Below are 15154 nucleotides of genomic sequence, written 5' to 3' on the forward strand. Positions count from 1 at the left end.
TTTGCGTAACTTATGTTTTACTGGAGTAATTTGTTGCTTGACTTTTATTGAAAATACGAAATCGGATATCTTTCCTAATTTATCTTGAAAAACTTTGTCAAATTTCTTCTCCCAATCAAATTCTGGAGTATGAATAATTTTACCATTTTGTAAATTATTAATAGAGACATTACCATTTGTAACTTAGACATTTACAATAGTAACAGGATTACAAGAACCATGTCTAATGACTACATTGAATTCAGCTTGGTGAACTAAACCTAATACATTAATGCCTTTCCGAGCAACATAGACTTTTCCATTAATGGAGGAATCGAGAAATTTGATACTGGTTAAAAAATAGCCAATAAGATCCACTTTGCTACCTGTGAAAGCCACAGTTGTAACATCTGGAGGAAGCAAAGAATGTTTACTCCATGAATGTACATATTTCTGATAGTCTATGATTGTGATGCGAGCTCCAGTGTCCACTAGAAGTTTGATGGAAATTCCACCAATCCAAACTTCAATTTCGGGAGTTCATTAGAAGAGTCACAGTTGTCAGTTTCAACTTCACAATTCTCACGGACTGAGTGAATAGAATTGTTAAATTTACCACTTCTACAGAATTTTGAAAAATGACCCACTTTGTTGCATTTTTTGCATTGTTGACCAAGTGTGGGACAATATCTAAAAGAAGAAACACGGTTAGGAGAACCACACCTAAAGCAGATAATTTTTCTTGGAGAAAAAGGTTGAACATTAGGTTTGACTGAAATTTTATTCTTTTTGTAGTCCACAACAGGAATAGATTTGTTAATGACTGCTCCTAAAATACTTGTTTTAATGATAGATTCTTCAAGGAATTTTACATCTTGACATGAACCCTCAATATTTTTGGCTATGTCAATAGCTTTGTCCAAAGAGGATTTTTGCAAGTCAGCAACAGTTCTTGAATCTATTTAGCGCTATATCTAACAACAAGTTGCTCTCTAATCAGCTGTGAAGTGAATTCTTCAAATTCACACATAGATGCTAACACTTTTAGGGCAGTAACATATGTATCAATGTTCTCAGTAGGCTGTTGTACTCTAGTAAAAAATGTAAATCTATGAACCACAAGAATTTTTGACTTGGCAAAATACTTATCAAGTTGAGCAATTGCAGCATCAAATTCATCAATGTCTGATTCATCTGAGCCTACATACTCGTGTAGATGATAAAAAAGGTTTTGGCCTTCAACACCAAGACGATAATGCATTAAACCTTTTTTCCTTTCAGGTTTGAACTTGGTTGCATCAATTGCCACTAGATAAGCTTTGAAAGAGCGAATCCACAATTTCCATTCTAATGGAGGCTCACCAGGATCTTGCATGAAAGGTGCAGGTGGAGATATGCTCTGCAAATTGGAAAGTTTCTTTGAGTGTGCACATCACAGGTTGATAGACATGCACATATAATGGAAAAGCGTGCAAATCGCTGAAGATAGATTTTTTTCCCCTTTTTTTTAAAATTGTGTGCACATCACAGAGGTGTAGAACATGAAGCTTCTCCCCCAAAAAAATCACCAAGTAGATGTGCAGATTTTAAATGCTGATATGCATTTAGTATGAGAAATGTGTGCACATCACAGAAAGAAAGACTGAAAGCTTGAAGCTTGTACATGAAGGAATGAGCGATACCGAGGTGGACCACTAGAGGCAGTGTAACTTGAATTACACTCTGAAAACTCTATGGTCATTGAGATTAATCTTGCGAGAAATCCGGAGAAACAGCATCAGGATGGCTGGTAAGTAACTGGCTCTGATTCATTGTTGTGTTGATTTTGCTTAGCACATGTAATTACTTTTTCTTGAAGCAGCGCTGGAATTTCATGATGCATGCGTCTAGTTAAAAGATTTTGAATGACACGTTGAAATGCTGCATGCGCCTTGTTAAAAAAAACTTCAGTGACACCCTGAAATACTGTGAGCCTTGTTAATCACTCGTTGAAGTAGTGCGATCGCCTTTTAATAAGACTTCACTGACGAGCTGAAATACTGAGAGTCTTGTTGAAGGATTTGAAATGACGCGCTGAAGTGCTGCACACGCCTTGTCGGAAAATTTCAACGCCATGCTGAAACACTGTGAGGTGTATCGTGTACAGTGCTCCGAATACGTTGTAACTACACACTGAGATCTTTCAGTTTTGGTAGTTGATGGGAGCTTTTAAAACTATACACAATAAAGTCAGCTGCGCATAATGAGCCCAAGTACGGCGGTTGCTAGGCAACAGGCACAACGTCGATGGTGATATATATTCTCATTTAAAGGCAACGAAAAGCGGGAATTTTTTTTTTCAAATTTTCTCACCTTAGTTATTCACTTACTAGTGAATAAATGTTCTTTCATGTGAAAATAGAAGTCATCAGCAGTTCACTCGTTTGTTCTCTGGCCCCTTCACTTGACAAAAATGTTGTCCAATGGGTTCAAATAATCCCCAATCGTGGCCAGTTTTCTAATGATGACTCTTTCAAATGAATATTAGAATAAGTGGGTTTATTAATCAAAGTACATCTATACAAGAAGGGGCTCTGGAGCAACTGACACAAGACAGAACACCAGAGAGAGAAAACCTTTCTTTAGTTCTAATGATCTCATTACATTCTAAGCTAAAGGCTTGAGCAATACACATTACCACACCTCCCTATTGTTTTCCCCTTATGCTACATCCTCTTTAAATATGATTGTCCTTCCCCTCCATGTGAAATGCTTTACTAAGCTTTTACCAGACAAATAATTTAGAAAGATTTCCAGTAAGAGGGACTGATCAAAATACCATCAATTAACAATTTGCTTATGCTCATGTAGTTTTGGAGGGCTCCTCACAAATTCCAACAATTTCACCTCTAACCCTAAATTTTAAAATGTGATGTTCTGCCGTATACATTGAATTTTCAAACTTGAGTATCACCTGTTTGTGGAATTTAAACTCAAAAAGTGTTTTTGTGTGAACTTAAGTTTAGCTTATGTTTCCCAAAAAATGTTGTGAATTGACTATATACTGAGTCATTGGCTTACTTTTTTTCACATTCATGTGTCTCAGTTTCATTTTGATGTCTCTGTTCATTACATTGTTTTATTTTCAATTGCAGAAGAAGCATGAAAATTTGACCCTCGTTGAACAACAAGCAGGCGCAATGTCAGATAATATGACAAACACAAGCACATCTGTCTTCATCCTCAATGGTATTCCTGGCCTAGAAGACCTCCACATTTGGATGGGATTTCCCTTGTGCTCCATGTACATCATTGCAGTGTTCGGAAACTTGCTCATCGTCTTCGTCATAAAGACAGCACCAAGCCTGCATGAACCCATGTACATTTTTCTCTGTATGCTATCCATCGTTGACTTGCTTCTTGCCACTTCAACCATGCCTAGAATGTTGGGCCTCTTTTGGTTTGATTACACAGAAATTGCCTTTGACGCCTGCCTGATTCAGATATTTTTCATCCATTTCCTATCAGCCATGGAATCGGGAATTCTAGTGGCCATGGCCTTCGATCGCTATGTTGCTATCTGCCACCCTCTCCGATACACCTCCATACTTACGAAGACAATGATTGGAAGAATTGGGCTAATGATACTAATTCGTGCAGTGACACTCATTGTCCCCCTGCCCATTCTCTTGAAGCGGCTGCCATTCTGCGGGAACAATGTTCTTACCCACTCCTACTGCTTACACCAGGATGCCATGAAGCTGGCGTGTGCAGAGAACCATGTTAACATTGTGTATGGTCTTTTTGTAATACTTGCCGTGATGGGAATTGACTTGGTGTTCATTTCCTTCTCATATGCGTTGATCATCAAGGCTGTGCTATGTCTCTCACCGGAAGAAGCCAACTTCAGGTCGTTCCGTACCTGTGCTGCTCACATCTGTGCAGTTTTAGTGTTCTACATTCCTCTGATTGGCGTGTCTGTGGTGCACAGGCTTGACTACAACAGCATGTCACATGTACCCATTCACATGGGCAATGTATACCTCCTGGTCCCACCACTGTTGAACCCTATAGTTTATGGCAGCAACACAAGACAAATTCGTGTGAGGTTTGCCAAACTGTTCTGTTGGAGGCGAGCCGCCTCTACAATTTCCACCAACGCCAATCCTTGAAATGTACTGTAACGAAAAATACAGTACAGTTAAAGATTGTTTTGGTCAAGCCAATATCTTCATTGCACTCATGTTAATGCTTTAAAACATTTCATTGTTGCCATAGACTGTAAGATGGTGATGACTTTCATGTGGCAGAACATGGAAAACATTTTGATTGTCCTGTTTCTCAAGGAAAATAAATAGTATTCTAGAAAAACAGTAACTAATAGAATGCAACCCCTTACTTTATTGCCATTTGCCATATGGAGATACCACTTTGCTTTTATTGCTGGTTTAGGCAACCCCTAAAAATAGTTGACATCACTTCTCAGTCTCATATTTGATTACAAGTCTAAAGTCAGATCATCATCTAACAATGAATGATAATTGAACGTGTGTGTTGTATAGCACAACTCAACATGATACAACACATCCATGTGCTCTTCTTCAGCATTACCATTTACGCTGACCAAGCGCTATGCTATTCCAGTTGGATGAACAGAGGAGAGTGCATCTCCCTTTCCCTATTGTCCCTCCTCCTTTCCCATGGCAATGTCTCCCTTCACGACACTTTGCCTCTGTTTTCTTCTTCATATCCCCCGATATTCTACATCTAGCGTTTTCACCTTATCCACCATTGCCCTGTCCTTCCTATAATTTTTCGATTCATATTCTTTCTACCAGTGTCCCATCTTTTCCTATAAATCTTTACCCTCCTTATTTACGCTTTGTCTCCCCTCCTTTCTCTGCCCTACCTTTTCTCTTGTTAACCTCACCTTTGTCCTCGCTCCCACCTACATTATATTACATCCTCTGAACCTCATATGCTCTGCATCCTCCTGTCATGTTCATTTCTTCTTTCAATGTATATTTTCTCCCCCCTGCATCATATTTCTGCTTCTGCTTAACTCTACAAAATCCCTAGACTCATCTAATACTTGCAGCTACACAGTTCTTTTAAGAAGTACTTTACTCAGACTGAGAGTGGCTGAAATGAAACGGGAATAAAGAATCCTGGGAGTGATTGTCCCAAGTTTCTTCATTTAAGATATAATCAAACTATGAACAACAGAGATCACAAAGAAATCTGTGGTTTTTCTACCAATAAATAACCGTGAACAGCTTCACTCATCCCCTTCCTGTTCCTGAGGGTGTGAGTCTCCTGTACGTTTTGGCAGTTTCTATGTTCTCTGACACTACAAAGATCAAATCCATGTGTGGACTGTGAGTGCCGAAATACTTAAACTTTGTTAGAATTGTCCATGCTTTCTGATTTCAGGCTGTTGCAGAACAGCAAATATACAGCTGATTTGTTGCATCATGAAATCCCTGCCGAAAAGAAAATGGCTAAGAAACTTATCAAAAAATGGTTGAGAGTTGTCGGCCAAATATGCCCAACATATAAGAAACCCTTATTAGACCAATTTGAGCCTCCTGAAGCAGTGGATTCCAAAATGGTGATTCATTCATTATTTAAAAATATCCACTAATATTCTCTGATGTGCCTTTGAGAATATACTTTTTAAGGGGGCTGCAATATTCTTTTCATGAAGATTTATGAAACCTCTGCTAGTATATACTGTATAATTTGTGCATTCGTGCCTAATAACCCACTTCTTAACCAAACACCACAAAAGGAATTTGCACGATCCACTGTTTGTCTTAAATGATATCCTTTCCTTCTGAAACGTATAATAAATTGGTTTTACCCTGTCAGCCTGTTTAACTTCCCAGTTAGTCCATGGATAGTTGGGGTGGAAGTAAAATGGCAAATGCCCGCTCCACCAGAGAGCAGCATTGTGCTTAGGCAGGTGTGCAGTTTAAAACTAACGCAGTGGCCATGGCAAGGAAATGTGCTCTGCCTTGTTGGAAAACCTTTCATATATTAGTTAATTTACCCATAAGAGTATCTTGTGGGACATGAAGAATAGGTGTTTAATATGTAAAAGTGAGAGATGCTAAATATTAAAGAAAATGAGTGTCTCCAAAGTCAACAGTTGACACGTTTTAGGTAAATCTAAATGTTTGACGAGCAAGCTTAGTTTTGTTACTTCACCAGGGATATTATGAATATCATTAAAAATTATTTCCCACATGTTGTTAAAAATCTAATTCAATGGTGAAAGTAGATTGTTGATGCATTCTGTTGAAACGTGACTTTTAAAAACGTTCATCTTTGCTGCCTGCCTCAGAGCAAATTGAGTTTGGAGGAATTTACCCAGCAGCCCTGCTCCAGAGACTAACACACTTTCCAGAGATGCCTTTAACGTCTAGCCTCTTCGAGGACATTGGAATTGTCTCTGAGAGCAGGATGGCTTAGGAGGTGTCAGCAGTGACCATGTGTCAATGATTAGTAAGGGGGAGGCAGACAGGAACAGATGGAAACCTTAGCTTTTTTTTTAAGTGAAGATTTCAAATTGGTATCCTAAAAACTGGAACTGTTCATGGCTCGCACCAGTCCAGGCTTTCTGTCATTGATCCCAGGAAGAAGGAAAAACGGTTTTGGTACTGGTAGAGGGGATAATACCTCTATTCCATGTAGAAGCAGGCGGAGCAAAGTGCAATCTTACTGCACGTTGATGGAAGCTTAAGGTGGCATTAGGATGAGGAAATCTGGGAAGGTTTAGAATAAGTTGAGAAAGGAAGTGCTGAAAAAGAGAAGTTGGTTTTACCTGGAATGTTGCTAGAATTTAGTGTGGGGGTCTCCAACCTTTTTTGTACAGGGAGCTACTTATGGTCAATGAAACGCATTGACAGTTACTAATACTATTAGTGGTGTATCATTTAAATCTTTTATATGCCTAAAAATTCAGCCAAGCAAAAGCTTTCTAATTTAATGAGCTGGGCTGCACACTGGTGATCTACTCAGAGGTAGCTGGAGAGCTACAGTAGCTCATGATCTACTGGTTGGAGACCCCTTTAATGAATCCTCACCTCATGGAATAGTATGCAGGATAAGACTCTCCTCTCACTATCACCTCTTTAGAACATTCTTAAAGCGTAAAAGAAACATCTGGAAAAAGAGTCTCTGGCCGGTGGGTAAAGAAGAGTGAAGTACCACTGACTTCTGTTGGCATCCTTGGTCTAGAACTGCTCCTCAAGGATCAAACAGCTGGCCTTGTTTGGCTGTTAAAGGGATAAAAAAGGCAGAATTGATTCTAGCTCCTCTGAAGAAAGCCCTGCTGATTATTTAGAACAAGACCATGAGAGAGCCCTGGTGAGAAAACTGGTGCCTAAAAGCTTGACCTGAGGATGTGGACTCTGTTAGAGAGAATAGGAGTCATTTTCCACGCAGTGAGAACTCTGTGAGTAATTTATTTTTCAACCTTGAAGGACCAAGGCAAGGTACTGAGTGTATCCTCATTTTTAGTTTGGATAAGACTTCCACCATTGTCCTGCTTAGAGCCTTTTTGTCCATAGAAAAAGGCTTCAGAAGACCTCACTGTAAAGGTATCCAGCCTTGTGAAGCCCGGTCCAGCTTCAATATCAAACTTTGTCCTGCTGGAGGACTTTGACAACCAAAACATTGATTTGGTTCAAAGGCACCAGCAGATCTACACCTGCTTCGGAGTGACATTGACAGCTGTAAAGTAATGCTTGGATCGCACTGTGAGCTTTTGCTACCAAAACTGGTGGCTTCAACTGGGGCTCGACAACATTTCGGATATTGAGGAACTCTCGCCAGACTCCACATCCGCCCCTACTGGAGAATTATGAGTAAAACTACTAAGTATCTAGGTAAAATATTGACTGATGAGACCTGTTTGGCTTACCTGACCCTCTGTACATCACAGTTTGTCTGAAATCACACCCAGGTCCCAGGCAAGGTGAACCGTGACTTCCACTTGACGCTTTAAGATTTCTTGTTGCTTTTCGTCTTAAAATATTTTACATTCATAACTTCAATTCCACATACCTGATTTTGCTGGATTTGGTGTTTTTTTGCTTGTTAACTTTTTCTTAGTTTTCCAAAATTGGTTTGAGAATGATACTGAGTTGGGTTCTTTATTTTAATGTTTTTTTTGGTGATGTTTCAAGGTAGCACACATTTCTGTGGGCAATTTTTTAGTACTTATGTCAGTCTTTCCGGCCTGAAGGTGATTAATTTATAACTGTGTTGTGACCTAAACACATTCACTTAATGACATTAATAGGGGTACCCCCTCCAAATTTAATAGTCCACTTTTTGACAATTACAAAGTGGCAATCTGTCCAAAACAACCGTAGAGCAATCTACCAGACACACAGGGTGACCATGACCACCAAACACATGACAACACCACCACATAATGATGATACAACCACCTGCTCTTGCCAGTAGCAGTTTTACATGTATAGACCCTTATCTCAAGCTTAGCCGTTATCTATGCCCCCCCTAAAACCAAACGATACCACAGGGTACGTCATTCAGGAGCGATAAATAACACCTATTACAAGTTCTTGGGGAAGAACATACAGATATTGGTGTTTAAGGCAAAACAAATCTACGACATATTGTAAATGTTGTATGTATCCCCTGATAAATTTCGGCAGGTTTGACCTACTGAAATCTAACTAAGGTTTAGATATGTAACGCATCTGCTAATTATTGGACGCAGTAAATACCTTTCAAAGGAGTAATTCCGACCTGTGCATGAGCTGGACTTTAGACATGGGTTGAAATATTATGAGGAACTCGTAATGAGGACCTTGGTAGCATGGTCAACAGTGTATAAAAAGTTATAGCTGTGCCGTTTGTTTACAATGCCCCAGTTTGGACTACCATTCTGGAATATGGAATACTTTGACACCTTTGTGCACATTGGACCCATTGTTTATTTACTGTGACAATCCTGTTTTTTGACTCTCTTGTCATCAGGACAGATGTAAACCGCTGTAACAAGTTACTGGTATTGCTCTGGGGTGGATTGTTTGTGACAAAGCAAATGAAAGCGGTGTTGCTTAACGTTTCAGCCTCCTATCAGGCGTCCCAAAGCCCTGTGGGAAAAATGCATAGGCTTTTTCCAAAGTTGTGCTATAGTTAATGCAGGCATACACAATGTCCTTTCGGGCACAGCAACAATGCTTGTTGACTGATACAGCATCAGTAACTGCTTGTATGCAGATGGAGCAGGGCCAGGATCTTTGCACTGTTGCCATGATTCATTCAATAGTTTCTAATGCTTTCCTCTGTTCTACAAATGTGTATTTTGACCCATTGTCTCTTTGCTGCCAAGTATCCCCAACATGATCTTGGCTCAGAAACCTGTGATGTGCAGTTTGGCTGGACAAAATGAGGGTTCTTGGCTAATAATTCCTGTCCCCTTTGGCCTGGCCTGGCCATGATGGCACCTCCTCGGGCCAGAAAACTGCATTTCCTTCCGGCGTCCTGCCATGATTCAACCTTAATCTCTCGTGAATAGTCCCAAATCATTTAAAGTAACACACCCAACCTGGCACTTGGCAGACTGAGTAATTGCCTCAGCCCTGGGACTTCAACAGTGCAATCCAGCCTTTAATTAACCTTTTTAGAGTTGATTTTGTAAAATTTTGCAATCCGTGAAATGGTTCAAACTTGGTTACAATGATCAAATTTGCATTTTAGAAAACGTTTTCTGAATTTCAAAACGTTTTGCATTGGTAGAGAACTTTAGTTTGTTGCAAATAACACTTGAAACGATCCATACTATACAAGAAAAAACATTGTGCACGTCGATTTGCATTTTTTTTTAACGCTTCTGTCAGAAGGCGTACATTGACCCGGAGTCCACAGGGATATAGACGGTATTGCAGCTTATTGGTAATCCGAGGAAGGCCCAGGCCTTGACTGGAACAGGACATGGTACTCTGCCTTCACCTACAGAGTGTGTGGATTTGAAACTATCCTGAGAGCATGTACTGTAATTTTATATCCTTGAAGCGCATCATATTTCTCATACTACCTCTCAAAAAGGGCCTCTTCTCACATGGAGATCCTACAGTCTTCAATTGCCCCTACTACAGCAGGAGTCGCAGTGAAAGGTGCCACGTGACGGGCAAGAGACTGAGGAGGGAAAGACGAAGATTCATTTCAATTCAGCTACAAACGCTACTTTACTAATGTCGCCAAGGGAGCTGCTGTGCCTTGCTAGTTATGAGCGCTTGTGACTTGTTCATGCCGCTCGTCTCCCACCTAAATCACTTGAATTGGCCAAGTATACAAAGACATTACAGATTTTTAAATATATGTTTACGTATTGAAATCTGTGAGTAGGAGCTCGATAATGTATTCTTCATTGGAATATTAGAACCCAACCTCTCAGCCTTTGTCCCTTTAGTGTTTCACTAGGTACACATCTGCAGACAGTGAAACTGAGCCCAGTGTCTTTGGAGTCTGTGGACCATGGATTATAGACCCGGAGACACCGGACCACAGATTACGGACCTGGAGACACGCACCGGAACTCGGATTACAGACCTGGAGACATCGGACCTCGGATTATGGACCTGGAGACACCGGACCTCGGATTATGGACTTGGAGACACCGGACCTCGGATTATGGACTTGGAGACACCGGACCTCGGATTATGGACTTGGAGACACCGGATCTCAGATTATGGACCTGGAGACACCAGATCTCTGATTATGGACCTGGAGACACCAGATCTCTGATTATGGACCTGGAGACACCGGACCACTCATTATGGATGTGGAGACACTGTATCTCGGATTATGGACCTGGAGACACCAGACCACGGATTATGGACCTGGAGACACTCTATCTCGGATTATGGACCTGGAGACATCGGACCACTGATTATGGTCCCGGAGACAGCATACCCTGGATTATGGACCCGGAGACCCCACACCTTGGATTATGGACCCAGAGACACTGGACTATGGATTATGAACCCAGAGACACTGGACTCCAGATCATGGACCCAGCGACTGTGGCCCACCCAGATTGGCAAGTGGGTGAATTCCACCTGGAGTTACTGCTCTGGATGAAATTCTGCCGCTAGTCAGGACATAAGCGGATAGAGTAAAGATTCATGAAGGCGCCTATCACTTAAACATTATGGGGCACAATTTACTTGGAGAACGTGCAACATTTTTTTACAGACACCCGCAAATTTGGCCAAAATTAATTGCTTGGTGAAAAGAGTAAGGTTATATGTGAAGGAGTAAAAATCTTGCTGGCTAGGGAATTGAACATTACAGAGTATCTGAGATGAACATGATTGTGTAACCAAGGGCTTTTTGTCACTTAACAGACTAAGTAAAAGAATGCCTCAAACAGACTTTGATTGAGAAAGGTGTAGGAAATGTAATGAAATGTAAGGTGGAAGAAAGAATGTATTAGAATGAGACATCTAAAAAGAGGTTTTTAGCATAATGTGTATAATTGTGGGTAATGCATGTTCAGCGCAGTTACCTAAATTATGCCATTACACCATTCACTGTAAAAATGTACTGTGAACACATGAGAACGGAACACAAGCAGCTGTTTGCAGTGTTTTTTTGTGCTAAATGTAGCACTAAATGAGAGATTTGCATTTTGCGCATTTACATATAAATTCATATAACCTTGCCGAAATTTTGCGTACTTTCGGAAAGAAGCAAAACTAACCCGGGGTGGATAACTCTGCTTCGCCAGCGGAGTTTACAGAGTTTTTCCTATTCCGCGCTATGTTGAGAATGTGGAGTTCACACAAAATTCAGTCTCAGTGGTAAAGTGGAGTTAGCCGGCCCCTCCACCCTCCCTAATTTAAATATATATTAAAAAAACGCACTTACCTGCTGGAGATTCTCCAGGCTGCCTCCTCCTTGCAATGGTCTCTCTCCTCCCCGCCGTCCTCGTCCACGGAATGACTTGCACGCGCAAAAGAGGTACAACGTATGGCTTTATGAGGATGGCGATGAGAGAGAGACCATGGTGGGGAGGAGGCAGCCGGGAGACGCCCCAGCAGGCAAGTGCATTTTTTTAAAATAATTTTATTAGGGAGGGTCGAGGGCAGCGGAGCGGAGCAGAGTTCCACAGAGTTTTTTTCCAACTCCAAACTTCGCGTAGTTGAACTATGCCAGCTCTGCCCCGGCCTACAAAGGACACACATTTTGCAAAAAGAGAGTTGTAGAGAACTAAGAGCAAGTCACGGTTCGATCTTGAGATAGAAACTGGGAAAGAATTAAAAAGCCTTATCTTCTCCTTGAAAAGTAACTTGTGCGAGAAATGTTATCAGAGTGGACAATGGTAATTTGTGAAGTTTGAATAATGTTGTTAAGTTTGGCCAGTGATAAAATGATGCATATTTTTTTTATTAAATGTTTTTATTTACCAACATGAAAAAAGCAAAAAAAAATAAAAAAAGAATGAGAGAAAAAAATAAAATAGGATTTATAAAAAGAACAAATAGCAAGATATATATTTAACATAAGCAATCGTTAATACAAGTTTCCATTTTTCACTAGGGGGGAAAAAGAACACAAAGCCCATCAAGACGAAACATTCAACACGGTTTTATAAATTCCTCTAAACAATAGTCCCCAAACTTAATGCGCAATTCCCTCTTATTTTAGCCAATGCGAGTTCCATATCGTATGTTCCTTTGACCAGTCCCCACCATTCAAGAGCGGACGGAGGTACACGTGAAATCCAAACCCGGGCAATTGTCAGCCTAACACAGGCCAATACAATAGTAATTAAATCCGCCTGACTGATTACTATATTCTGCCCACCCATCAGTACATCTACTGTTGAAAACACAAACAGTTTCCCAAGTTTCTAAGACATTATTTGGGTCACCTTCTGCCAAAATTCTGCTAATACAGGACATAGAAAAAGCATGTGTTTCAGATCAGCCGCATTCAAATCGCACTTCGGGCATTTCGTTCGATCACTGAAAGAATCATGAGATTACCATTTCGATATCCTTTCCGGTGTATAATATAATTGACATATTGTTTTATACTGTTGCAGCCTCAGATTAGAAGAATGTACTGAATTGTTGATACTGTGATTGTTAGACGGACCGGGAGGGTCGGCCGAGATTACGGGGAGAGGTCTCCAGGGAGAGCCGTCTCCAACGACTGTACAGATAAGTAACTTCCCCCCCCCACAGACGGACACCACACAAGATTGAAGGTTAACGAGACTTTATAGGCAATTCTTAGGTTACGTTGATATGATACAAGGAGGTCTGGACTCAGGGGTCCCCTCGGTTCTGATCTCTGGTTGAGGAAAAAGGGGTAGCGGGACAGTCTTAGTTGCCAATGAGTTAAATAGCTCTCAATCCTCGAGCTCGGTGTGTTTGCTGATCGGGCCGTGGAGGAGCCAAGCCGGTCCCGAGATGGACGAAGGATGATCGACGGGCCGTGGAGAAGCCAAGCAGGTCCCGGGATGGATGACGGATGGTCGACGGGCCGTGGAGAAGCCAAGCAGGTCCCGATGCAGATGACGGTTACAACGGTCCGCGGCCTCGCCAGCAGATCCGGACGACGATGAAGGATGAAGGTTACGACGGCTGTGGCAGCGCCAACAGGCAGGACGATGGTGCACAGGACAGAGCTACGGCAGCGCCAGTAGTCCGTCCAGGGTGAGTTCCTCTTTACGTCTCTCGACTCCAAGATACAACTGCCTTCCTGCTCTGGAGCTGCCCCAGTTATAGGGCTGGCGGGCTTTGATGTCCGGACCCTCGCACTTGGAGGTCGGGAGGTCCGGGATGAGGGAGTCCAGACACCCAGCGGGGGGGTGGAGCCAGCGCCCGGGGAGGCGATGGGCGAGCGGCACTGGCCGGGGGAGAGCCATCGACACCTCTTTCTCCCATTGACCTGCCAAGTAGCTCGCTCACCTCCTGGGTGGAGGGTGGTGCCGGAATGTCTGAGGCCGGGCTAGGCCCAGGGTTGAGGTCGATCGGGGGCCAGGCGGCCTCGTGATGAAGTGTCCAAGATGGCGGCCCAGGCTGAGCGCATGGGTCGGCAGTGGATCGGGCCCATGAGGTGATCATGTTCGAGGGCAGGTGTCCCTGAGGGGACGTAGGACGTACAATGGTGGTGTGTGGTGCTTGTATGACTGGGCTCGGGCCTGGTCGAGCCGGGGGAGAGCGGCCCGTCATGTGGCCTGTCCAACATGCGTCCCCCCCAGCTGAAGGCGGGGAGAGTTACCCATCCTCTTGGGGACTCTCTTCGTCGAGGCGGAAAAACCGGGACAGGCCATCCGCGTTGGCGTGGTCGGACCCAGGCCGGTGTTCAACCGTGAAGTCCATACCTTGCAAGGAGATGGACCAGCGTAGCAGTTTTGGGTTTTCCCCCCGCATATGCATCAACCACTGCAGGGGTCGGTGGTCAGTCTGTACCCGAAAGTGGGTGCCAAAAAGGTAGGGCCGGAGCTTCTTGAGGGCCCATACCACAGCGAAGGCTTCCCTTTCTATGGTGCTCCAGCGTTGTTCCCGGGGTAGGAGTCTCCGGCTGATGAAGGCCACCGGTTGATCAAGGCCTTCGGTGTTCACTTGGGACAGGACTGCCCCAATGCCCTGGTCGGAGGCGTCCGTCTGGACGATGAACTCCCGGCTGTAGTCTGGGGCCTGGAGCACAGGAGCGGAACACATGGCGGCCTTTAACTGTTCGAATGCCGCTTAACACTCTGGGGTCCAATTCACTTTCTTGGGCTGATTTTTTGATGTGAGTTCGGTGAGAGGCCCCACGATGGTACCATAGTCTTTCACGAACCTTCGGTAGTAGCCCGTGAGGCCCAGGAAGGCTCGCACCTCAGTTTGAGTGATAGGGGGTTGCCAGTTCTGGATGGCGGCAATCTTCAGCTGTAGAGGGGCCACTAGGCCGCTTCCCACCTGGTGTCCGAGGTAGGTCACCGACCCTTGTCCAATTTGACATTTGCTGGCCTTGATCGTGAGGCCAGCTCGCTGAAGGGCTTGTAGTACTGCTTGGAGGTGGTGGAGGTGCTCGGTCCAATGGTGGCTGTACACAGCGATGTCGTCCAGGTAGGCGGCGCTGAACTCTTCGAGCCCCGCCAGGACCTGGTTGACGAGCCGTTGGAAAGTCGCTGGGGCATTTTTCATGCCGAAGGGCA

General features: G+C 43.1%; 1 protein-coding gene across 3 annotated transcripts in view; it reads left to right on the forward strand.

Moving 5' to 3' along the window:
• Nucleotides 1–4335, forward strand: part of LOC147693493 (olfactory receptor 51E1-like) — a 237600-nt gene extending 233265 nt beyond the window's left edge. For 2 of the 3 annotated variants that reach the window (XM_086933735.1, XM_086933737.1), the window contains exon 2: nt 3114–4335. In XM_086933735.1, the coding sequence (XP_086789861.1) occupies nt 3159–4130 (972 nt within the window). In that variant the 5' untranslated portion in view covers nt 3114–3158 and the 3' untranslated portion in view covers nt 4131–4335. Of the gene's footprint in view, nt 1–1260; nt 1769–3113 lie in introns of those variants that run through there. The other variant, XM_086933736.1, reaches the window with a different exon arrangement.
• Nucleotides 4336–15154: the final 10819 nt, after the last annotated feature.

This window comes from Lissotriton vulgaris, chromosome 8 (genome assembly GCF_964263255.1).
Source record: "Lissotriton vulgaris chromosome 8, aLisVul1.2, whole genome shotgun sequence".
In the NCBI taxonomy this organism is placed as follows: domain Eukaryota; kingdom Metazoa; phylum Chordata; class Amphibia; order Caudata; family Salamandridae; genus Lissotriton; species Lissotriton vulgaris.